General features: G+C 42.6%; 1 protein-coding gene across 3 annotated transcripts in view; it reads left to right on the forward strand.

Annotated features, from left to right (window-relative positions):
* RSU1 (Ras suppressor protein 1) overlaps positions 1–25,543 on the forward strand; it is a 195,889-nt gene extending 170,346 nt beyond the window's left edge. For all 3 annotated transcript variants that reach the window (XM_075316817.1, XM_075316818.1, XM_075316819.1), the window contains exon 9: positions 24,574–25,543. In XM_075316817.1, the coding sequence (XP_075172932.1) occupies positions 24,574–24,676 (103 nt within the window). In that variant the 3' untranslated portion in view covers positions 24,677–25,543. The remainder of the gene's footprint in view (positions 1–24,573) is intronic.
* The last annotated feature ends 313 nt before the right edge of the window (positions 25,544–25,856 follow it).

Raw genomic sequence — 25,856 nt, forward strand, 5'->3', positions numbered from 1 at the left:
TTTACTTACAATCGTGGGGATTTTATTGTGTGTATGTATATGTGTGTGTATATATATATGTATGTGTATACACACACACACACACACACACACACACACACACACACACATTATAAAATATATATATATATATATATATATATATATATATATATATATATATATATATATATACATTATAATATATATTATCTAATATATAAAGCTGAATGTGTGTATGTGTGTGTGTATGTCCGGGATCGGCATCTGCACCGTCGCAGCTACAGCCACAAAATTTTGCACACTCACACGTCTGGACCCCGAGAGCGTCATAGGCTATGTTTTGAGGGGAAATTTTAACCCTGCTCTTTACAGTTATTCACCAAAAAACCTGCCTCCATTAAAGCGAATGGAGCTGGGAGCCACAGTGCAGCCAGAACTTCAGAAGAATGCGCAGCCACGCCCTTATATGGAATGTTGGCGTGTCACAATGCAGCCAGGGAAAGAGACAGACACAGACAGGGTAAGAAACAGACATAGGGTAAGTGACAAACACAAAGAGACATACGCAGACAAAGAGACTGACAGGGAAAGAGACAGACAGGGAAAGAGAGGGAAAGAGAGAGACAGGTTAAGAGACAGACAGAGGGAAAGAGACAGAGGGAAAGAGACAGACAGAGGGAAAGAGACAGACAGAGGGAAAGAGACAGACAGAGGGAAAGAGACAGACAGAGGGAAAGAGACAGACAGAGGGAAAGAGACAGACGGAGAAAGAGAGACAGACGGAGAAAGAGAGACAGACGGAGAAAGAGAGACAGACGGAGAAAGAGAGACAGACGGAGAAAGAGAGACAGACGGAGAAAGAGAGACAGACGGAGAAAGAGAGACAGACGGAGAAAGAGACAGACGGAGAAAGAGAGACAGACGGAGAAAGAGAGACAGACGGAGAAAGAGAGACAGACGGAGAAAGAGAGACAGACGGAGAAAGAGAGACAGACGGAGAAAGAGAGACAGACGGAGAAAGAGAGACAGACGGAGAAAGAGAGAGACAGTCAGAGACACACGGAGAAAGAGACAGACGGACAAAGAGAGATATATACAGAGGGGGAGACAGACATTATAATTACATTTATATCTATTTGTTTTGTGTTTTTTGTGTGCACAATACATTTTTGTTAATACATTCTATTTTGTTAACAGCAGTTATTAACCCGGGCGAAGCCGGGTAGTACAGCTAGTATATATACACACACACACACATTATGTATGTGTATATCTCTCTCTCTCTCTCTATCTATCTATCTATCTCTATATATATATATATGGCATGTCACAATGCAGCCAGGGAAAGAGACAGACACAGACAGGGTAAGAAACAGACATAGGGTAAGAGACAAACACAAAGAGACATACGCAGACAAAGAGACTGACAGGGAAAGAGACAGACAGGGAAAGAGAGGGAAAGAGAGAGACAGGTTAAGAGACAGACAGAGGGAAAGAGACAGACAGAGGGAAAGAGACGGAGGGAAAGAGACAGACAGAGGGAAAGAGACAGACAGAGGGAAAGAGACAGACAGACGGAGGGAAAAAGAGACAGACGGAGAAAGAGACAGACGGAGAAAGAGACAGACAGTCAGAGACAGACGGAGAAAGAGACAGACGGACAAAGATAGAGAGATATATACAGAGGGGGAGACAGACATTATAATTACATTTATATCTATTTGTTTTGTGTTTTTTGTGTGCACAATACATTTTTGTTAATACATTCTATTTTGTTAACAGCAGTTATTAACCCGGGCGAAGCATTATGTATGTGTATCTCTCTCTCTCTCTCTCTCTCTCTCTCTCTCTCTCTCTCTCATTCATATATATATATATATATATATATATCTATCTACACATATATAAAATATATATAATATGTGTGTGTGTGTGTGTGTATGTATATATAATATGTATATATATATGTATATATATATACGTGTGTGTATATATATATATATATGTGTGTATATATGTGTTGTGTGTGTGTGTGTATACATATATATATGTGTATATATATATATATATATATATATAAAATCTATATATATATATATATATATATATATATATATATATATATATATATATTAATATATATATACCATACATACAGTACTTATTCCTCAACATTGAAATTGCAACACCATGAGGGAAAGGTTGTGGAAATCTGAGAATCACAAGATGGATATATAAAAGATTTGCCAATGATGAAAAAATAAGATAAAAACTTTCAAAATATCTTGATTTATTCAGTATCAGCACCATGGCCAGACATCCCTGCATTTACAGCATTGCCGGTCATCAAAGAGGTTAATAATTATCTGAAGAATATTCTGCCATGCTGAATGCACTTGGGAAATCATCAAGATCCGCTGCTGGCAGCTTCCTTTTTGTAATTGCTGACTAATGATGTCCAAGATGGAGACAAGTCTAGAGACCCTGCAGTCCAAGGTAGCAAGTTTATGTCACGTGGTATTATTCTCACAGCACAAGCAACATGCGGCATGAAAAATGGCTCCATCGATACCTTCTCATTCTCCCGTGAAGGCCTCCTGCCCATGTGGTTTCCAGATCAAGCTTAAACTTTATTTTCATTCAAAACAAAAGTGGTTGTCCATTGTTGAAGAGGATAGACCTCCATTCCAGCCTCTATTATCATCTTTCCCTGTGTAAGGTCCATCAAACACCCGTAGCTGGATGTCTGGCTCATGGTTCAATGTTGTGCAGACACAGTCTGTCTGGCGGATTTGGATGATTTGCTGCCCACTTGCAATCAGCATGGTAAAAAATGAATAATTGAGTCCATGGCCAGAACACATATCAGATGCAGAACTGATTGGGGTCTGCTGTGGCCCAGAATGAATGCTGGACAAATAAATCTTAAAAATAAAATTTAATATTTTTTTTTCACTTTTGCAAAGCATAAAACCTTATAAAAGTATTACAAATACAAAAATTAGGACAATATTTAATGCATACCTCTGCTTTTGGGTGAATGCTCAGAACAAGCTGTCTTGTGGATACATGAGGGAATACCACTACTACTGGTCCGTATATGACTAGCATTCTGCGTCTTTTAACAGTTTTTCCCTCTGCAGGCACTATCTCCAATTTTCAGCTCTCTCTGAGCTAGTGGGTGGAGACGACCCCTTTTAAGTTGTCTCTGAGCTAGTGAGTGGAGACGAGCTGCTATGATGTCTCCCATACGCAGCACACACAGACATTAGGGGTTCCTGCTTTCCTGTCTCTATTGTATCACATGTTTAGAAGAAGCAGCAGCATGGAGGACATTATGTAGTACTGAGCTATGTAGCTGTGCATCCTTCACTGGTTTGTGAGATGTTCTCTGCTCCTTCCTCTTCTTCCCCCATCTTCTCTCTTGAATCTAAGTGGTTAGCCATAATCTGACCATCAGTCGGCCGGCAGTCTGTTTTCTCTTGGATGGATTTTAGTAGAAGAGGAGCTTACTCCTAAAGGGTAGGAGAAGTGGCTCATAAGTGGAGAAGCAGCAGATTTCTCCATTAATATACTGTATATGTGTTACGCCTGGGTACCGAACAAGGTGGGTCCACTGGACCAAGGTACCGTTTACTGACCCAGAGGAGCGGACCTGGGCAGCCACCGAGTCTTCACCACCACCACCGGCGGTGGCAGCAGGTACACACGCTGGTAAGTGTCCGGCCAGAGACAGCCCTGGGGGATCCCGATGCCTCAGCAGATGGCGCCATAGGACGTAGACCAGGAACAGATGAAGCAGAGTCTGGTGCAGTCCGGGACTGGCTGCTACTGGTGGTAACAGGCAGGCGGTAGGTGCTCGCAGGAACTGGAGGTAATTTGATGTGCACTACTAACCGGAAGCAAAGACAAAATCACAAACTAATACTGAGTGCGGGATAGCAGTGGTCCTGACAACTAGCATGGACAAACTGGCTACAGGGACACGTTGACCAGGCACCTCCCAATTGGTTAGGATGCCTTACATACCCAGTATCTGCAAGGGTCAAAGGAGTAACATCTGTATCGGATGGTGATGGCCTTTTAAGAATAGAGGAGAGAGTGCAGCCGCGCCCCAGTGCACACTTGTCGGTGCTTCACCGCAGGGAGACAAGGGGGTACCGACAGGAGTACGGGGGAGACTTGGAGGCCACGGGACCGGGAAGGAGGCACGGGGTCCAGAGCGGTGAGTGAGGGGTAACATTGATGCTCCCAGGCTCGGAGCGTAGATGGCATGATATGACAAAGTTCCTTGAAACAACATTTACCATGTAAGATGAAAATTTGCACCTCCATTCTCATACTGTTAAGTGAAAAATAAACCTAGTGTGTACCCCAAAATGTCCCGATAACACAGTACAACTCGTCCCACCAAGCTGGGAGCCACGTTGCAAAAATATTTAAAAGAAAAAAAAAAAAGATTAAGATTATGGACAAATTTAACAGAATGTTCTATTAAATTATCTTTTCCAAGATTCCATTTGTCGTAAAGCTGACACTTGGATCCAGATGGTAGACCGTAATCATCTTATGCCCCCAAAATAGTCAGCGCTCGGCAGTCATGGTACATCAGAGCATGCTTGGCTGCGTCTCAGGATATCCACCTGCAGGCACAACTGTGTCATTTGCAGACTATAGCCGCTGAGATACTTATCCGAGGCATCAGTCCATGCCCTTATCTCGCCAAAAGTAGTCCGACAGCAAACTTCAGTATCTATATCATGCATGTAAAAAAGGCGTACAACCTATAAAAATCTCATCAGCAGAACAATGAATATAGATGGCATCTTATGGAAGAAAGCAGCTGCCGCTTTGCTGGTTTGCCGACCCCTGGACAGTACTCCTAAGACTCTTTGTAGCTGACGGATAGCTGTATACACCGCGCAGTGTCCCATTGTCTGGCCATGTATAGAGGCTAATGGCCAGGAACCCAATAAACAGTATGCCACTCTCGTAACGCTGCCAGAACTGAAGGATAGGGCGGAAGTGGATGTAATAATCATGATTGTAATAATTTTAGCCTTTTTAAAGGGATTCTCATCCTAAAAAAAAAAAAAAAAGAATTGCAGAGGCAGGTTTCTTATGAACAAAAAATGTTAACACTTTCCAAAGTTTGGGACAGGGTCCTTGATTTACCATGTTCTTTTTCTTTAAAGGGAACCTGTTACCAGATTTTGGCCTTCTAAACTAAAATTAGCAGTTTAAGCAGCTCCTGTGCTGCATTTTATGAAGGTGCACATTACCTCCTGATTCCCCCCTGTAGACCCCAAAAATACCTTTATAAAATTTCAAGCCCTGTATGTAAATTGTCCTGTCTGATGGGAGACCTAATCTTAGTCTCCTGTCCCTTCTTTCAGCCTCCTCCTGTGCTGATTGACGTGAATCACTCCACGGACGCCATCCATGTAGGCGTGACATAAGTGTCAGGCCGTGCGGGCTAATGCACAAGTCATACGCAAGTGGAATTGTGACGCCCTGGCAAAACCAGGCAGTCACAAAAGAGTCCATCCTCCTTGTAACCACCAAAAACCCACACTCAGGTACAACACACAGCCATTAAAGCCTAGCCACTCCCTCATGATAATAAGGGCACACCAGTGGGTGGGATCAGGCGGATAAGAACGCCCACCTAGGGGTCCTGAGGGAACACGTCAGGCAGTCTAAGTTCAAGAGTCAGTCTAACTCCAAGTTGGAGTCTGAGTTCAAGTTTTAGTTAGAGTGAAGTGAAGTGGTGTGTAGTAGTCGGAGCTGACAGTGAAGTGTAGTCAGGGGTAGGGGCCCTTGGACTACCCGGCTAGGTGGCAAACAGTGAACAGGGCCACAGGCGACGGAGATCCGGTCGCGGGAGACCTTAAGTGGACCAGGGCAGGGTTGTAGCCCACCGGTGCCGACAGCTGGAATCCGGTCCGGAGGCCGTGCACTGACTGGGTGTCTGGACCTTAGGACGAGGAAGGTTGCATGCCCCCTTGTTAATCAACCAGCAGAGGACAAGGTTTCAGGCCTTGCCTTCCAGAAGCCCAGAGAGCGAAACAGAAGCCCAACGCGTGGGATAGGGTGTCCATCAGAACCCACAGAAATCCCACGGGTCAGTTTTCATGGGCCCCAGCTCCCAAACATACACAGCACCGGGAGTGGACTTCCCCGTTCCATGCGGAGTCGTCTGACAGAAGAGACAAATATAAAGTGCAGGAGGAAGGGACACCTGTTTACTAAACCCGGGTGTGGGACCCGAATACACCTTCCAATGGTAGCCGGTCACTGGCAACTTGGTTTACCACTGGACTTGTGTGTGATTACTGAACTCTGAGTACACCATTGACCCCCGGTCCAACCCGGTGCATCACCTCCAGCAGCCAGTACTCACGTGTATCGACCACGAGCCCCGGGACTACACCTTCCCTACCCATGGAGGAGATCCCACTTTGCTGCCCCGTTTCATCAGCCCCGGGCGCCTCATCACCAGGCAGTGGTGGTGCCACCATCCCTCATCACAACCCACGGGTGGCGTCACCGACACAACAAATCCCCTGTACATCTTCCCCTTCCGACGGTTGTGGTGACTGACGGCCGTGTGAGCCCGGGTCCGGTCACCACTCGAGCCGGAGCAGCGAACCCGGATCCGAGTGGCCTCAGAAGCGGCAGCACCCCCCGCCCACAACAGAATCATACCCTCCGTGTCAGCCTGCTTCTCTCTGTAGAGGCGTTTGTCTGTACAGAGTGATGAAGCAAAGCTGACATGTCTCTACAGAGCGAGAAGCAGAGAGAGCAATTTGTCTATATAGAGCGATGAAGCAGAGCTGACATTCCTCTACCTGTGGACTACGTCGGACTAAGATTTTTTTAATAATAAAGATGGAGTCTTTAAATGTTAGACATTATTTTTTATTAGAAATAAAACAATGTGTTATGTTTTTTTTTACTGTTTACTAAAAATGCATGGTGGCCATGTCTAATTTGGCTTGACACAATGAATTTCGGGCCTAGTACCAGCTGAGAATACAAAACTGGTATTAAGACCTTTTATTACCCAGCGTGCCACCGCCATCAGGGCTGGACGAGCCTGGTAAAGTGCCTGGAAATGGCGCTAAGAAACAATGTGCCATTTCCAGGGGCGGCAATGGGCTGCGGTTTTTAGTGTGGGGGCCCAGAACGATTGGGCCTTACCACGCTGGGAATCCCAACCTCCAGCTGTCTGGTTTTACCTGGCTGGCGATCAAAATACGGCAGGAGCCCATGCATTTCTTTTTTAATTATTTTTAATTAAAAAAAAAATGAATGGGCTTCCTGTATTTTGATTGCCAGCCAAGGTAAAGCCAGGCAGATGGGGGTGGCAGCCTTTAGCCATCCGCTTTATCTGCGCTGAGAATCAAACATACTGCGGAGCGCTACGTCTTTTTTTTTTTTTTTTTTTAACTTATTTTTACACTACTATATGTGTGAGAGACCTAAGAGCCAATTACAGATGCTGTCATGCAGAATGGGCGTCTGTGATTGGCTGTTGGAGTAAGCTGGAATCTGCCCATACATTCTAGATGCTAGAATGTATGGCCTGGTTTCAGGTTACTCCAGCATCCAATTACAGACGCCCACTCTGTGACAGCGTCTGTGATTGTCTGTTATTTTAAAAGTGACATAAAACAACAGAGAAAAAATATTTTATTAGAAATAAAACAGAAGACATTTAGGACTCCATAATTATTACTCAAAAAAAAAACTCTGACGTAGTCCAAAGGCGGGCGAGCATCTTCAGCTCTGCTACATCTGACTTACAGGACCTTCCGTGACGTCTTAGCCATGTGACCAGTCTGTAATCCAATGTCTGTACAATATTCACACCAGACTGATCACATTATTGTGACGCCATGGAGAGTCCTGTAAGTCAGTGGTGGTTACCCGAGGGCACAACAATGATCAGACCCAGAAGCAGAAGTGGCCGGGAGACAGCGGCTGGGCGGGTCTGCAGGACTCGTCGTGGGAGCGATAAGTATAATGACAATGTTTATATTAACTATATTCTTTATTTTACAGCCCCCCCGCCCCATTCCATAACTATAAAGTCCAAGTTCAGTGTTCAGACGCGAGGTCGCGTCATCTCAGAACCCGAACTAGAACCTTACAAAATGTTCAGGTGAGGCTTCCTAACGCGAACATCGGTGGGGGGGTTCGCCCATCACCACCACACCACCAGTCTCTCCACCGGCACCAGAGAATCCTGACAGTGTGCACTGTGAGGAATCATAGGCCTGCAGTCACACAGACGGCAGACTTTCATGCCAAACCTGGAAAGCCCCTTCAAGCTCTAAACCCAGATTTAAAGAGGACTTGTCTCAAGATCAAACCTTTTGACCGGCACTGAAATAAGTGTCAGCAAGGGACCGAAAACTGAGCAAATTTACACACTTATTGTAATGTGGGGACGTTACGGAGCTGAAATCAAGTCCAAAAGCAGTTCTTTGTCGCACGACCCGAACTGCAGGGAAAAGTCTATAGGGAAGTATACACACTAGCAGCAAGTTCTGGCTAACGGGGTGCAGGTGCAAACCATTAGCAGTCTTAGCTAAGACAATAAACCCAGAAACACCAGAATCCTGACAGCTACATAGAGCCAGGAGAGCATCAATATATCGGCTCTCTGTGTGTGCACTGCATGGGAGACATTCAACAGCTAGTTTCTACCCACTAGCTCAGAGACAACTGAAAGTTGGGGATCGAGTCCAGATAGGGAACTACTGGTAAGTAATGCAGGATACAAGTCATATAAATGCCAGAAATTGTGTTATTCCTGATGTACTAAAGTGTACATGCATTAAGGAAATTTGTCATAATAAGTGAAAGAGCAAAGTATGAAAAAAAAATCTGTGCTTGAAGTTTTATATCAATACTGTACATTGTACTGCATGCACATGACCATAAATGCACCAATTAGGCATCAACAAGACTGTAATAACCTGAATGACTGATTCAATGGTAATTAGTGTGAAACATGGACAATAAAAAAAAGTAAAATGAAAACAATATTAAAATATTTTTTTTCTATAAAAAAAATAAATATATAAATTACACAGTGATTTATATATAACCCAAAACGGCAACGAAAATAAATTGATTTGTCCTTCAGTGAAAAAATAAAGCTATAGCTGCTGAAATGTGGAGAGGCAAAAAAAGGCTGATTGAGGTCTTTTTAAGCCTGGTTAGTAAAGGATAAACATATATTTTAGAGAGGTTGGTACTCTATTTTAGTGAGACACAATTCCTTTGTAGTTTTGAATTTAAAGAGGACGTTTTCACCAAATCTTTCATGTCACCATTAGTCAATAGTCCGGTTCAGCATTAAACTATATATATATATATATATATATATATATATATATATATATATATATATATTATAATAGTATTATGTATATATATAATATTTTTTTTTAATGTTGCCTCTCCATTGCAAATATATTCTCAATCAAAGAATATGGCAGCTAATGAGTTAACTTCTATTGAGACTAGGTGGGTGTTGCCAGATAGATTTCACTGGGCGGGGTGTACTCCTCCCCGTATGATGCTGACCAATTATGAGCAGGCCGCAACACAGGAGAAAAAGAACACGCCCCTAACATCGCTTATGTCTCTCAGTCTTTGAGATGGAAGGATATAGCCCAAGGAGAAGTACACACCTCCAGTGAAAACTATCTGATAACGCCCACTTAGGGGTACTTCTCACATAGCGAGATCGCTGCTGAGTCACAGGTTTTGTGACGTACCAGTGACCTCATTAGCGATCTCGCTGTGTGTGACACTAAGCAGCGACCTGGCCTCTGCTGTGAAATCGCTGATCGTTACACACTGTTCTGGTTCATTTTTTGCTCATTGGTCTCCCGCTGTACAGCACACATTGGTGTGTTTGACGGCGGGAGACCAACGAGCACCGACTCTGTAAGCAGCGTACGCTGGTAACCAGGGTAAATATCAGGTAACCAAGCAAAGCTTTTTGCTTGGTTACCCGATATTTACCCTGGTTACCAGCATACACCGCTTAGCGCTGGTTCCCTGCACACATAGCCAGGGTAAATATCGGGTAACCAAGCAAAGCGCTTTGCTTATTTACCCAATATTTACCTTGGTTACTAAGCGCAGCATCGTTACAGGAGTGGCTGGTGGCAGGTCGCTGGTGAGATCTGCCTGATTGACAGCTCACCAGCGACCATGTAGCGATGCACCAGCGATCCTGACCAGGTCGTATCGTGGTCGGAATCACTGGTACGTCGTTTAGTGAGACTGTACCCTTAGACTTAACAAAAGTTAACTCATTAGGAGCCAGATACTTTGATTGCTAATATCTCCACTACAGAGAAGTTAAATATAAATGTTATTCCACTCTGCAGCCTCTATAACATCGTGTCCAGTTCATCATGATACAAGTACTTGCTGTGACCATTAGGGCATGCCCATTGCATACTTTTGTTATTGTTGGGTTCTATGTGTAACAGTATGCAGTTAGCTCTTAAGCTCCCTCTAGTGGTGGCAGCAGGTAATCTGTAATAACTAGTGATGAGCGAGTATGCTTGTTACTACTCGGTACTCGCACGAGTATCAATGTACTCGGGCTACTCGGCGGGGACCGAGTAATCTCGCGATACTCGTGCTGTACTCGTGGTCTTCATGTTGGCGCTCTTTTTACAGCCATCCCTTATGCAGGGATTGGCTGGCAGACCACTGCAATGCCACAGCCCTGTTGTGGAATTGCAGTGATTGGCCAGCCCGCACAGCGTGACCGTGCCTTTAGCCCGACACTTCCCCGCTCGGCTACGGCCCCTCCCGCACTCCACTCCGCGTGTATATATATATGCACGCTTACACACACACGCACGTTTTTTTTTTTAATTTACAGTTTTCTGGTTTCTACATGCTGCCGGGGGTGATTTCACAAAAATACTCGGGTCTCCCATAGGATAACATTGGGCTCGGTGCTCGGGCCGAGTACACGAGTATCTTGGGATGCTCGGCCCGAGCCTCGAGCACCCGAGCTTTTTGGTACTCGCTCATCACTAGTAATAACCTAAATTTAACCCCTTAATGACAAACGATGGCCATAGCACGCCATCATGATGTGCTATGTCCATTATGGATTAAAACTCGTGAAAACACACGCTCTGTGCAGGCAATGGTCACTGACAGCTCATCGACACGGCCAGCGATGCGGGGATCCATTTCATCAGACCCTGATCACTGTAATAAGTCAGTCAATCTGACCCATCAGAGCATGGTCGTGCAGGAGGTGCTGAAATATCAGCATTTCCCCAGCATAATCACTGCCAATGATTAATCCTCCAGATGCTACAACTGATAGCGATGATGGCATTTAGGAGATTGTAGGAGAGTCAGGGATCCCTTTCTGACCTCTATCGGCACCCTCGTGACTAAATCATGGGAGCTGATGGTTTTCATGGCACCCGGAGGTCAAATAATGACCTCTTGGTGTGCAAGGTTTGGAAGCCTATTAGACCCAGCCATAGGCAGGGTATAACAGATGTTCTGACAGGTATCATATATTGCAATACATACAGTATCTATTGCAATGTATGAGACTAGTGATCAGATGAATAAAAGTTAAAGTCCCATAGAAAGAAGTAAAAAATATTAAGAAAAAAAAATTGCAAAAATTATTTTTTAAAAAAAACCCACAAAATAAAAAAATACAAATATTTATGTAAAGTAAACTAATCAAACATTTGGTATCACCACTTTCATAACACAATCTATAAAACGAACATGTTATTTAACCCCTACAATGAGCACTGTAAAAAAAAAAAAATGGGCAAGAATCAATGCTTTTTCATCATACTTCCAAAATAACAGTGGAATAAAACGCGATGAAAAAGACAGATGTAAATAAAAAATGAAAACTACATCTTGTCCTGCAAAAAAAACAAACCGCCACACAGCTCCAGTGGAAAAATAAAACCGCTATAGCTCTGAGTACAGCAAAGCAAAAACAATACTTTTTCTAAAAAAATAAATAATAAAAAAGAAATTGTGTAAAAGTGGCGAAACATAAAATTATTTAAATTTTTTGTATCACTTTTTAACTGTACTAACCCGAAGAATAAAAATGTCCTATCACTTTTACCCATAAAAAAACAACTATTTCTGAATTGCTGTTTTTTGCTCATGCCTGCATCCCAAAAATTTGAATAGAAAGCGATCAAAAAATATTATGTGCCCGAAAATGGTACCAATAGAAATTACGGGATACAGAAACTTCTTTTTGTATTAATTTTTTCCTATCCGATAAAATTTCCTGTTCTGCCCATTGAAATCTAATATATAAAGCTGAGTGTATGTGTGTATGTGTGTATGTGTGTGTGTATGTGTGTAGGTATGTATGTATGTATGTATGTGTGTATGTCCGCTAAAGGAATCCGCACCGTTGCATTTACAATCACGAAATTTTGCACAGACACCCCATGTGACCCAGGGAACGCCATAGACTATGTTTGGGCGGCAAAATGTAACTCCACGCTTTACAATTACTCTCCAAAAATCCTGCCGCCATTAAAGTGAATGGAGGTGGGAGCTATAGCTATTAATACCAACTGTCAGTGGTTGCTATAGGAACAAAATAAACTGTTAGGCTATGTGCGCACTAGAAATGAGAAGTTTCTCAAGAAACTTTCTTGAGAAACTTCTGGGAGTGAAAGATTTCCGGACCTCCGGAAAAAATCCGCGCCAAATCCGCATGCCGATTTGACGCGGATTTGCCGCGGAATAGCCGCGGAATTGCCGCGATTTTCCCGCGGGTGGTTCCCTGCGGATTTTTGCAGGCTGTACTGCAGAAATCCGCAGGGTACCTGCGGAAATAATGGACATGTTCATTTTCTCAAGAAAGTTTCTTGAGAAATTCTTCGCGCGGAAATTTCTTGAGAAAAATCCGCACAAGTGCGCACAGCTATTTTTTTTTTTTCATAGAAATTGCTGGGAAATGTCTGCACAAAGATTGCAGACATTTCTCAAGAAATTTCCGCAGCAAATCCGCGGGTAAATCCGCGGGTAAAAAGCTCTAGTGCGCACATAGCCTAAGTATAAAAAGCATGTGTGAGGGAGAGACAGAAAAAGACGGGGAAAGAGATAGAGACAGAAAGAGACAGCCCTGGAGAGAGAGAGACGAGCAAAGAGACAGCCGAGCAAAGAGATAGCCCTGGAAAGAGACAGCCAGGCAAAGAGACAGCCGAGCAAAGAGCCCTGGAAAGAGACAGCCAGGCAAAGAGACAGCCGAGCAAAGAGACAGCCGGGGAAAGAGACAGACTGGCAAAGAGACAGACCTAGAAAGGGACAGCCGGGGAAAGGGACAGCCGGGCAAAGAAAAGAGACATCCGAGCAAAGAGCCCTGGAAAGAGACAGCCAGGCAAAGAGACAGCCGAGCAAAGAGCCCTGGAAAGAGACAGCCAGGCAAATAGACAGCCGAGCAAAGAGACAGCCGGGGAAAGAGACAGACTGGCAAAGAGACAGACCTAGAAAGGGACAGCCGGGGAAAGGGACAGCCGGGCAAAGAAAAGAGACAGCCGAGCAAAGAGACAGATGGGCAAAGTGACAGCCCTGGAAAGAGACAGCCGGGCAAAGAGACAGCTGGGCAAAGAGACAGCCGGGCAAAGAGACAGCCGGGCAAAGAGACAGCCGGGCAAAGAGACAGCCGGGCAAAGAGACAGATGGGGAAAGAGAGAGACAGACAGACACACACCTAGAGACAGACACAGAGATGGAGACAGATAGACTGATACAAATACAGAGAGCTAGAAACAGACAGAGACATATAGACAGACAAGGTAGGAGACAGACAGACAGACAGCAACACACATACAGAGACTGGGAGAGAGACAGTTACAATCCCGGGCAACGCCCGGATACTACAGCTAGTACTATTATAATTGGGAAAAAACGTCAAAACAGAATTTTGCAATATGAATGAATTTTGTAAAATAAATCAACAGGAAATCAATTTATTCACATGTGAATGATAAACAAGGCAGTGGCCCAAAAAAAGACAAAGGAGCGTAACGGAATTCTTGGAATGTCCCCCCCCCCGGGGAGACTCCGGATAGGATAAGGTTAAGTGTTTTTCAATGTATGAATACTAGCCAAACATAAAAAAAGCTATATAAATCTGGTATTGCTGCAATTGTACTGACCTGAAGAATAAAGCTGTCAATTCAGTCATACCGCACAGTAAATAGCGTAAAAAATAAATTCTTGACCTGCTTTTGATTTGTTCACTCTGCTTCCCAAAGATCGCAGTCAGGCTCAACTCACATTTATCCTGTGCTCAACGCTGAATGCTTACAACAAGGTTTCCATGTAAATCTTTGAAATGCGTCATTCAGACAGAACACCTGATGGAAGAGTCCCTATAATGAGGCAGATGTAGTCAACTTGGACTCTTATCGGGTCTATGATCCGGCGTTGTCCATCTTTTTAGGCGTGTATAGAAGTGCAGTTGACCGCCTCTTTTGTGCACATCTTAAAAGTTAGACATGGAAGGCACACAGGATCCAAAGTAACTCAGCTGCTTCATTAGTGAATTGTTTTGTTGGTGGGTTCATCTAAATCACATATTTTGTAGGTTTAGATGGAAACCCCTGTGTAAGAGCTCAGCATAGAGCACAGAAGATATGTGAACTGATCCAAAATGTTCTGTACCCCAAAATACTACCAATAAAAGCTTCTACTCAACCCACAAAAAACAGTTCTCCTCTCAAGTTTGTCATCTGTTAATACAAATGTAGGGGGCTTCCACATTACTGGTAGCTGAGGCTCCGGAAAAGTGCTATGGCTCAGTCCATGAGGGGTTAATCTATGTCTACGTAGGGGATATGGAACCCTCCGTTAGATAAACGCAATAAATAAGTATGCATGTATATATAAATGTATGTGTGTGTGTCTATGTATGTATATATAATAACGTGTGTGTGTATGTATGTATGTATGTATGTATATATATATATATATATATATATATATATATATATATATATATATATATATATATATATATATATATATATATATATATATATATATACATACACACATATATATATATATATATATATATATATATATATATATACAGTACAGAACAAAAGTTTGGACACACCTTCTCTCTAGAACAACTGTTAAGAGGAGACTTTGTGCAGCAGGCCTTCATGGTAAAATAGCTGCTAGGAAGCCACTGCTAAGGACATACAACAAGCAGAAGAGACTTGTTTGGGTAAAGAACACAAGGAATGGACATTAGACCAGTGGAAATCTGTGCTTTTGGTCTGATGAGTCCAAATTTGAGATCTTTGGATCCAGCCACCGTGTCTTTGTAGAAAAGGTGAACGGATGGACTCTGCATGGCTGGTTCCCACCGTGAAGCATGGAGGAGGAGGTGTGATTGTGTGGGGGGGCTTTGCTGGTGACACTGTTTGGGATTTATTCAAAATTGAAGGCATACAGAACCAGCATGGCTACCACAGCATCTTGCAGCGGCGTGCTATTCCATCCGGTTTGCGTTTAGTTGGACCACCAGGCTTGTCCGAAGTGTCAAGGCTAACCCAAGGACAACAAGGAAGGAGCTCTGGGAAGATCTCATGGCAGTGGGGACATTGGTTTCAGTCAATACCATAAGTAACGTACTCCATCGCAATGGTCTCCGTTCCAGACGAGCCCGTAAGGTACCTTTACTTTCAAAGCGTCATGTCAAGGCTCGTCTACAGTTTGCTCATGATCACTTGGAGGACTCTGAGACAGACTGGTTCAAGGTTCTCTGGTCTGATGAGACCAAGATCGAGATCTTTGGTGCCAACCACACACGTGACGTTTGGAGACTGGATGGCACTGCGTACTACCCCAAGAATACCATCCCTACAGTCAAGCATGGTGGTGGCAGCATCATGCTGTGGGGCTGTTTCTCAGCCAATCGGCCTGGCCATCTGGTCCGCATCCATGGGAAGATGGATAGCACAGCCTACCTGGAGATTTTGGCCAAGAACCTCCACTCCTCCATCAAGGATCTTAAGATGGGTCGTCATTTCATCTTCCAACAAGACAACGACCCAAAGCACACAGCCAAGAAAACCAAGGCCTGGTTCAAGAGGGAAAAAATCAAGGTGTTGCAGTGGCCTAGTCAGTCTCCTGACCTTAACCCAATTGAAAACTTGTGGAAGGAGCTCAAGATTAAAGTCCACATGAGACACCCAAAGAACCTAGATAACTTGGAGAAGATCTGCATGGAGGAGTGGGCCAAGATAACTCCAGAGACCTGTGCCGGCCTGATCAGGTCTTATAAAAGACGATTATTAGCTGTAATTGCAAACATGGGTTAATCCACAAAATATTAAACCTAGGGGTTGAATAATAATTGACCCATACTTTTATGTTGAAAATTTATTAAAATTTAACTGAGCAACATAACTTGTTGGTTTGTAAGATTTATGCATCTGTTAATAAATCCTGATCTTGTTTGAAGTTTGCAGGCTCTAACTTATTTGCATCTTATCAAACCTGCTAAATCTGCATGGGGTTGAAGACTACTTGTAGGCACTGTGTATATATATGTATATGTATATATATATATGTATATATATATATATATATATATATATATATATATATATATAATATATATATATATATATATATATATATATATAATATATATATATATAATATATATATATATATAATATATATATATATATAATATATATAATATATAATATATTTAGATAGATATGTGTGTGCTTATTGGTTTGAAGCCCCTGTGTGATTGACATGGGAATGAATGACGGTATATTGCAGGAGCAGCAGTCACAGCCTGGATCCAGGTTGTTAGCTGACATTTTGACCATCCAACAGTGTAGACAGGGCCAGAAGATAGACTGGTAGCACAAACTCTTCATGTCAGGTGCCACTCTGGTTCATGGCATGTACATTTCACCCTGGGCTCTGATTTCTTTGATTTGTCAAGTAACATTTGATAAGCAATTACCTGCCCCACTTTCTGCTTCGGTGGGGTTTACAGTCCTCCTTATTATTTGCAGAAACTCTAGTTTCATAACATTTTTTGTGCAATTATATTACAATATTTTGTTCTCTGTTGTCAACCATCTTATGTTGAGTAAAGATTCTCACATGAAACTGCTATAATACTGCCCCTTATGTACAAGACTAGAACTATGATAATACTGACCCATATATACAAGACTATAATTACTATAATACTGTCCCTATGTACAAGAATATAACTACTATAATACTGCCCCTATGTACAAGAATAAAACTACTATAATACTGCCCCTATGTACAAGAATAAAACTACTATAATACTGCCCCTATGTACAAGAATATAACTACTATAATACTGCCCCTATGTACAAGAATATAACTACTATAATACTGCTCCTATGTACAAGAATATAACTACTATAATACTGCCCCTTATGTACAAGACTAGAACTATGATAATACTGACCCATATATACAAGACTATAATTACTATAATACTGTCCCTATGTACAAGAATATAACTACTATAATTCTGCCCCTATGTACAAGAATAAAACTACTATAATACTACCCCTATGTACAAGAATATAACTACTATAATACTGCCCCTATGTACAAGAATATAACTACTATAATACTGCTCCTATGTACAAGAATATAACTACTATAATACTGCTCCTATGTACAAGAATATAACTACTATAATACTGCCACCTATGTACAAGAATATAACTACTATAATACTGCCCCTATGTACAAGAATATAACTACTATAATACTGCCCCTATGTACAAGAATATAACTACTATAATACTGCCCCTATGTACAAGAATATAACTACTATAATACTGCCCCTATGTACAAGAATATAACTACTATAATACTGCTCCCTATGTACAAGAATATAACTACTATAATACTGCCCCCTATGTACAAGAATATAACTACTATAATACTGCCCCCTATGTACAAGAATATAACTACTATAATACTGCCTTCTATGTACAAGAATATAACTACTATAATACTGCCCCCTATGTACAAGAATATAACTACTATAATACTGCCCCCTATGTACAAGAATATAACTACTATAATACTGCCACTATGTACAAGAATATAACTACTACAATACTGCCCCTATGTACAAGAATATAACTACTATAATACTGCCCCTATGTACAAGAATATAACTACTATAATACTGCCCCTAGGTACAAGAATATAACTACTATAATACTACCCCTATGTACAAGAATATAACTACTATAATACTGCCCCCTATATACAAGAATATAACTACTATAATACTACCCCCTATGTACAAGAATATAACTACTATAATACTGCCCCTATGTACAAGAATATAACTACTATAATACTGCCCCTAGGTACAAGAATATAACTACTATAATACTACCCCTATGTACAAGAATATAACTACTATAATACTGCCCCCTATATACAAGAATATAACTACTATAATACTGCCCCCTATGTACAAGAATATAACTACTATAATACTGCCCCCATGTACAAGAATATAACTACTATAATACTGCCCTCTATGTACAAGAATATAACTACTATAATACTGCCCCTATGTACAAGAATATAACTACTATAATACTGCCCCTATGTACAAGAATATAACTACTATAATACTGCCCTCTATGTACAAGAATATAACTACTATAATACTGCCCCTATGTACAAGAATATAACTACTATAATACTGCCCTCTATGTACAAGAATATAACTACTATAATACTGCCCCTATGTACAAGAATATAACTACTATAATACTGCCCCTATGTACAAGAATATAACTACTATAATACTGCCCCTATGTACAAGAATATAACTACTATAATACTGCCCCTATATACAAGAATATAACTACTATAATACTACCCCTATGTACAAGAATATGATACAGAAATTCTATTTGTTAAATTAATTTCCGCTATCTGATGTGGAAGTTTGTTTTTCGCGTTAGTGAATGTTTCCCCTGACCACTTAGCTGTCTGTTGGCGCAGTCACCCATGACAAATGTATCCATCATTTACCTCTTGTCACAGCGCTTGCCCCTAGTGCCTGGTATTCTAATTGTGGAATAGTTTGTCAACATGTAATCAGTAGTACTTATTAATGTGGCATTGATGTGTGGGTAGCGGTGTCTGGACAATCAATCATGCGGGGAGAGCCGGGGAAGATTCTGACAGCATTACTCTGTCACAGATCCCAGCCCTGGGGTCCGCTGGCAAAACCTTCCGCTCGCAGCACTGGTAAATGTCTTCACTAGATGCCAATCCTGTCAGATGTGCTTTTCTGTTACTGTATGTAATACAGCGGAAAAATCTGTATCTGCTTGTAGGGGAAGGGCTCGGTGCGAGATACAACTGGAGGAGCGGAATATCCGAGTGCAATAAATGTTACATGTGTGAGGATGGTGATGGGAGTATTGGTAATTTTACTGGTTATTACTGTAGTACTATATACTGTTTAATATATTTGTATCTTAAACTGTACCCATCATTTCAGGTGAGCTGAGAATACGCCGTTCTGGCCATTGACTTTTATCCAGCGCTTTTCCCCTACTACAGGCTTTGTCTCTAAATTTCAGTTGTCTCTCAGCTAGAGAGTGGAGACCAGCTGCTATGATGTCTCTCATGCACAGCATACACACAGACATGAGGCATTCCTGCTCTCCTGCCTCTATGTAGCACATGTTCAAAAGCATGGACGACATTATACAGCAGTACTGAGCAGTGTAGCTGTGAATTCATCTATGGGGAGAGATACAACATTTACTAGAAAGCAGCAGCATGGAGAGCATTATACAGCAGTACTGAGCAGTGTAGCTGTGAATTCATCTATGGGGAGAGATACAACATTTATTAGAAAGCAGCAGCATGGAGAGCATTATACAGCAGTACTGAGCAGTGTAGCTGTGAATTCATCTATGGGGAGAGATACAACATTTACTAGAAAGCAGCAGCATGGAGAGCATTATACAGCAGTACTGAGCAGTGTAGCTGTGAATTCATCTATGGGGAGAGATACAACATTTACTAGAAAGCAGCAGCATGGAGAGCATTATACAGCAGTACTGAGCAGTGTAGCTGTGAATTCATCTATGGGGAGAGATACAACATTTACTAGAAAGCAGCAGCATGGAGAGCATTATACAGCAGTACTGAGCAGTGTAGCTGTGAATCCATCTATGGGGTGAGATACAACATTTACTAGAAAGCAGCAGCATGGAGAGCATTATACAGCAGTACTGAGCAGTGTAGCTGTGAATCCATCTATGGGGTGAGATACAACTTTTACTAGAAAGCAGCAGCATGGAGAGCATTATACAGCAGTACTGAGCAGTGTAGCTGTGAATTCATCTATGGGGTGAGATACAACATTTACTAGAAAGCAGCAGCATGGAGAGCATTATACAGCAGTACTGAGCAGTGTAGCTGTGAATTCATCTATGGGGAGAGATACAACATTTACTAGAAAGCAGCAGCATGGAGAGCATTATACAGCCGTACTGAGCAGTGTAGCTGTGAATCCATCTATGGGGTGAGATACAACATATACTAGAAAGCAGCAAAATGGAGAGCATTATACAGCAGTACTGAACAGTGTAGATGTGAATCCATCTATGGGGTGAGATACATCATATACTAGAAAGCAGCAAAATGGAGAGCATTATACAGCAGTACTGAGCAGTGTAGATGTGAATCCATCTATGGGGTGAGATACATCATATACTAGAAAGCAGCAGCATGGAGAGCATTATACAACAGTGCTGAGCAGTGTAGCTGTGAATCCATCTATGGGGTGAGATACATCATATACTAGAAAGCAGCAGCATGGAGGGCATTATACAGCTGTACTGAGCAGTGTAGCTGTGAATTCATCTATGGGGTGAGATAGAACACTTAGGCTAGTTTCACACTTGCGTTGAACGGCATCCGTTGCATTGCGTTGTGTGACGGATGCAACGGATGCGTTACATATAGTGGCACAACGGATGCAACGGATCGTACAAAAGAACGCAATCTGTTATAGTGTTTTTTTTCTTGACTTTACACATCTGGGCATGCGCAGTTGTGTAAAGACGGATGCGTTAACGGAATCCGTCACCATTGGCATCCATTATAAAAACAACGGACGCCAACAGAATCCGCCGCTCTGCGTCATTTTAACGCACGAAAAAACGTTACATGCTGCGTTCCTTCTGCCCGGCGGAAGCAACGCAGCGTCGGCCAGCGGAAGCAACACAGGTCCATCAGTCTCAATCCGTCGTCCATAAAAGTCTATGGGAAGACTATTCGTTAACGGATTCCGCTGTTTTCCAAAACGGCGGATTGCGACTGAAGGAAAAAAACGCAAGTGTGAAACTAGCCTTACTAGAAAGAAGCAGCGGGGAGGGCATTATACAGCAGTACTGTGGGGATGGGATGCGAAGGGATGGGGCAGGGGGGGCTGTAAAATAATGAATATCGTTAATAATAAACATTATGATCATACTTACAGGTCTTGCGATGCGTCCTGCAGACACGCTATCTTCCGGCCACTGCTCCGCGTCCGATCATTGCTGTGCCGCCCGGTAACCAGCACTGCCTAAAGGACCTTCCGTGATGTCATGGCCATGTGACCAGTCAGGTGTGACTGTTGTATTACCTCGTTGGTTACAGACTGGTCACATGACTGACGTCATCAAAGCTCCTGTCCTGTTAACTGAACTCTGATTGTCACTGTGCGAGTGTCGGATCGCATCACGGCACACACTCTTATGACAGGAGCGGTTCGGCTCCATGTATTTCCATGCAGCTGAGGCGCTCTTGTCCTGAGAGTGTCAGGCTTTGCGGGGAGATAAAATGCAAGACGCAAGTGCAATCATACCCTCACTGTCAGCCTGCTTCTCGCTCTGTACAGGGCGATGTAGCAGAGCTAACATGGCTCTCCCTGTCTCACTTTGTATAGACTGTGTCTGTACAGAGTTAAGAAGCAGAGTTTACAATGCTCTACCTGTGTATTACATCGAACTAAGGATTTTTTTATAATAAAGAAGGAGTCTCTACATTTTTTTTTTTTTTTAAGAAATTCATGGTGGCCATGTCTAATTTGGCGTGACACCGTGAATTTCGGGCTCAGTACCATCTGAGAATACAAAGCTGGTATTAACCCCTTTATTACCCAGCGTGCCATCGCCATCAGGACGATTGGACGAGCCGGGTAAAGCACCTGGCAATGGCGCTAAAAACAATGCTCCATTTCCAGGGGCGGCTGCGGGCTGCAGAGAATCCCAGCCCCCAACTGCTTGATTTTACCTTACTGGCAATCAAAATACAGCGGGAGCCTATGCATTTTTTTTTTTTTAAACTATTTTTTTAAATAAAAAAATAATTAATGGTCTTCCCCGTATTTTGATTGCCAGCCAAGGTAAAGCCAGGTAGATGGGGGTGGCAGCCCGTAGCCATCCGCTTTATCTGCGCTGAGAATCAAAAATACCGCGGAGCGCTACATCATTTTTTTTTAATGATTTCTTTTTATACATGATAAAATGAATGGCGTCATTCAAAACTAGAACTTGTCCTGGAAAACAACAAGCCCTCATATGGCTATGGGGATGGAAAAGTAAAACAGTTATGGCTCTTTTAAGAAGGGGAGGAAAAAATGAAAACGGAAAATCGCAAGGTTGAGGAGGAGTGAAGAGAGTTTTAGGGTGAGGGGGCTGGGGTTTTTTTTTTTTTTTTGGGTGTGGGGTGGTTGTGCATGTAACTACCACTAGCCTGGTCTAAAGTAAACTATGTAATTGAGGCTGTTTGTTGTTGAAGGTGAGAAGAACTTGTGGTCACAAAATCAACCAGTGAAATATGGACCTTGACATAAATAGGACATGTAATAACCAATATATACTAGCTGCAGCACCCGGCGTTGCCCGGGATAGTAACGGTCTCTCTCTCTCACCCAGTATCTGTCTGTCTCTCTATCTCTCTCCCTGTCTCTCTCTGTCTCTTTTCCTGTCTGTCTCTCTATATCTTTCCCTGTCTGTCTTTTTGTGTCTCCCTCTCTCCCGGTCTGTCTCGCTCTCTCCCGGTCTGTCTCGCTCTCTCCCGGTCTGTCTCGCTCTCTCCCGGTCTGTCTCGCTCTCTCCCGGTCTGTCTCGCTCTCTCCCGGTCTGTCTCGCTCTCTCCCGGTCTGTCTCGCTCTCTCCCGGTCTGTCTCGCTCTCTCCCGGTCTGTCTCGCTCTCTCCCGGTCTGTCTCGCTCTCTCCCGGTCTGTCTCGCTCTCTCCCGGTCTGTCTCGCTCTCTCCCGGTCTGTCTCGCTCTCTCCCGGTCTGTCTCGCTCTCTCCCGGTCTGTCTCGCTCTCTCCCGGTCTGTCTCGCTCTCTCCCGGTCTGTCTCGCTCTCTCCCGGTCTGTCTCGCTCTCTCCCGGTCTGTCTCGCTCTCTCCCGGTCTGTCTCGCTCTCTCCCGGTCTGTCTCGCTCTCTCCCGGTCTGTCTCGCTCTCTCCCGGTCTGTCTCGCTCTCTCCCGGTCTGTCTCGCTCTCTCCCGGTCTGTCTCGCTCTCTCCCGGTCTGTCTCGCTCTCTCCCGGTCTGTCTCGCTCTCTCCCGGTCTGTCTCGCTCTCTCCCGGTCTGTCTCGCTCTCTCCCGGTCTGTCTCGCTCTCTCCCGGTCTGTCTCGCTCTCTCCCGGTCTGTCTCGCTCTCTCCCGGTCTGTCTCGCTCTCTCCCGGTCTGTCTCGCTCTCTCCCGGTCTGTCTCGCTCTCGCTGTCTCTTTCCCTGTCTCTTTCCCTGTCTCTTTCCCTGTCTCTTTCCCTGTCTCTTTCCCTGTCTCTTTCCCTGTCTCTTTCCCTGTCTCTTTCCCTGTCTCTTTCCCTGTCTCTTTCCCTGTCTCTTTCCCTGTCTCTTTCCCTGTCTCTTTCCCTGTCTCTTTCCCTGTCTCTTTCCCTGTCTCTTTCTCTGTCTCTTTCTCTGTCTCTTTCTCTGTCTCTTTCTCTGTCTCTTTCCCTGTCTCTTTCCCTGTCTCTTTCCCTGTCTCTTTCCCTGTCTCTTTCCCTGTCTCTTTCCCTGTCTCTTTCCCTGTCTCTTTCCCTGTCTCTTTCTCTCTGTCTCTTTCTCTCTGTCTCTTTCTCTCTGTCTCTGTCTCTTTCCCTGTCTCTTTCCCTGTGTCTGTCTATCTCTTTCCCTGACTGCATTGTGACACACCACACACCAACATGCGATGGTACGGATTCCTTTAGCGGACACACACACACACACTTACAGCTTTATATATTAGATATATATATATATATATATATATATATATATATATATATATATATATATATATATATATATATATATATAATATACATTTTGGTTATTACATGTCATATTTATGTTTCCTTTATATTATTTATCCATTTTTATGTATTTTTTTGTTATTTATCTTTCTTTACTTTTTTTTTTTTGCCTTTTGTGTATATTATGTGACCTTATCGCTTTCTTTTATTCTCAGCCTTTACGGAAGACACATGCAAGCGAACCCAGAGCCCCCAAAGAAGAACAATGACAAGTCTAAGAAGATCAGCCGCAAGCCTCTGGCAGCCAAGAATAAATAGATTATCGATAGGTCCTCGGCTTTCACACCCGGTTTCTGCATGTGCCTAATTATTTCTATTTATTTCCTGAAATATCACATCACGGAGAAACCAAAAAAAAAGGATTTAAGGCCACTATAGTATTGACCTTGTTTGTCTTACCAATATTGTGCCGGAGAGGACGGCGCGTTATTAGCTATGCATTTATATCTGTTACTCGTATATCGTGTATATACACTCACTGCCATTAACTCTTGCTGCTCACCATCGTCTACGCCTTAGAAAAATATTCATATTATTCCATTTTTATTGTCAAATATGCAAAAATCCCCCTGTAATATAAAGCTCACCTGTCATTCACAATGTGTAATCTGATTTTGTTTTTTAATCTTTCTATTATTATTCCATTTTTATACATATATTTTTTTCCCAGAATATTTTATAGCATCTAAGTACCTATTCTCCATAGTATATCCAAACTGGGTGCAATAGTGAAGTCAGATCCAGCCCGCGTTCTCCGGATAGGTTAAAGGGCTACAAAAAGAGAGCAGTGTTATAAATGGAGGGCGGGGGTCCTGTTCTGGATTTGATATTGTCCCCAGGGAAATGTACATGTTCTACTAAAGGAACCAATAAAGCTCTTGTTTTTAAGAACCCTTTTGGAAAATTAAGGATGCAGCCAATTCACCTTTACCTTTCGGCAGTTTTGCGATGTATACATTTTACCATTGTGTCACGCGAGCTATATACCCACACATGATGCCAAGGAGGGCTGGGGATGGTGTTGTCTTTTTTTTTTTTTTTTTTCTCTTTTTGAAAAATAATTCATTTTTCGTTGTTACTGTTTTAAACAAAAATATATCTACAAAATAAATAATTTACTTTGCAGTATTGTTGTGCATTATATAAAACTATAATGTCTGAGTATATAGTTTTCCAAGTTTCCCTTTTTTTTTTTTTTTTTTTTTACACACCTAGGCTGCTTCTGTGTTCAACCCTTTTACTGCCAAAGATGTACGTACTTAGGGGAAACTTTAGAAAGCTTGCCATGTCTAGAGTATAAGGGATATATAGTGTGTCCACCCATATCCTGTCCACCGCCATTAACTTGAGAACGGCGGCAGCTAAAGGCATAGAAGTGGTTTCTAGGTATAATAAAGTAGCCATGCGCTACGCAATGAAACCACCTATAGCGCCACCT

This window comes from Anomaloglossus baeobatrachus, chromosome 6 (genome assembly GCF_048569485.1).
Source record: "Anomaloglossus baeobatrachus isolate aAnoBae1 chromosome 6, aAnoBae1.hap1, whole genome shotgun sequence".
NCBI lineage: Eukaryota > Metazoa > Chordata > Amphibia > Anura > Aromobatidae > Anomaloglossus > Anomaloglossus baeobatrachus.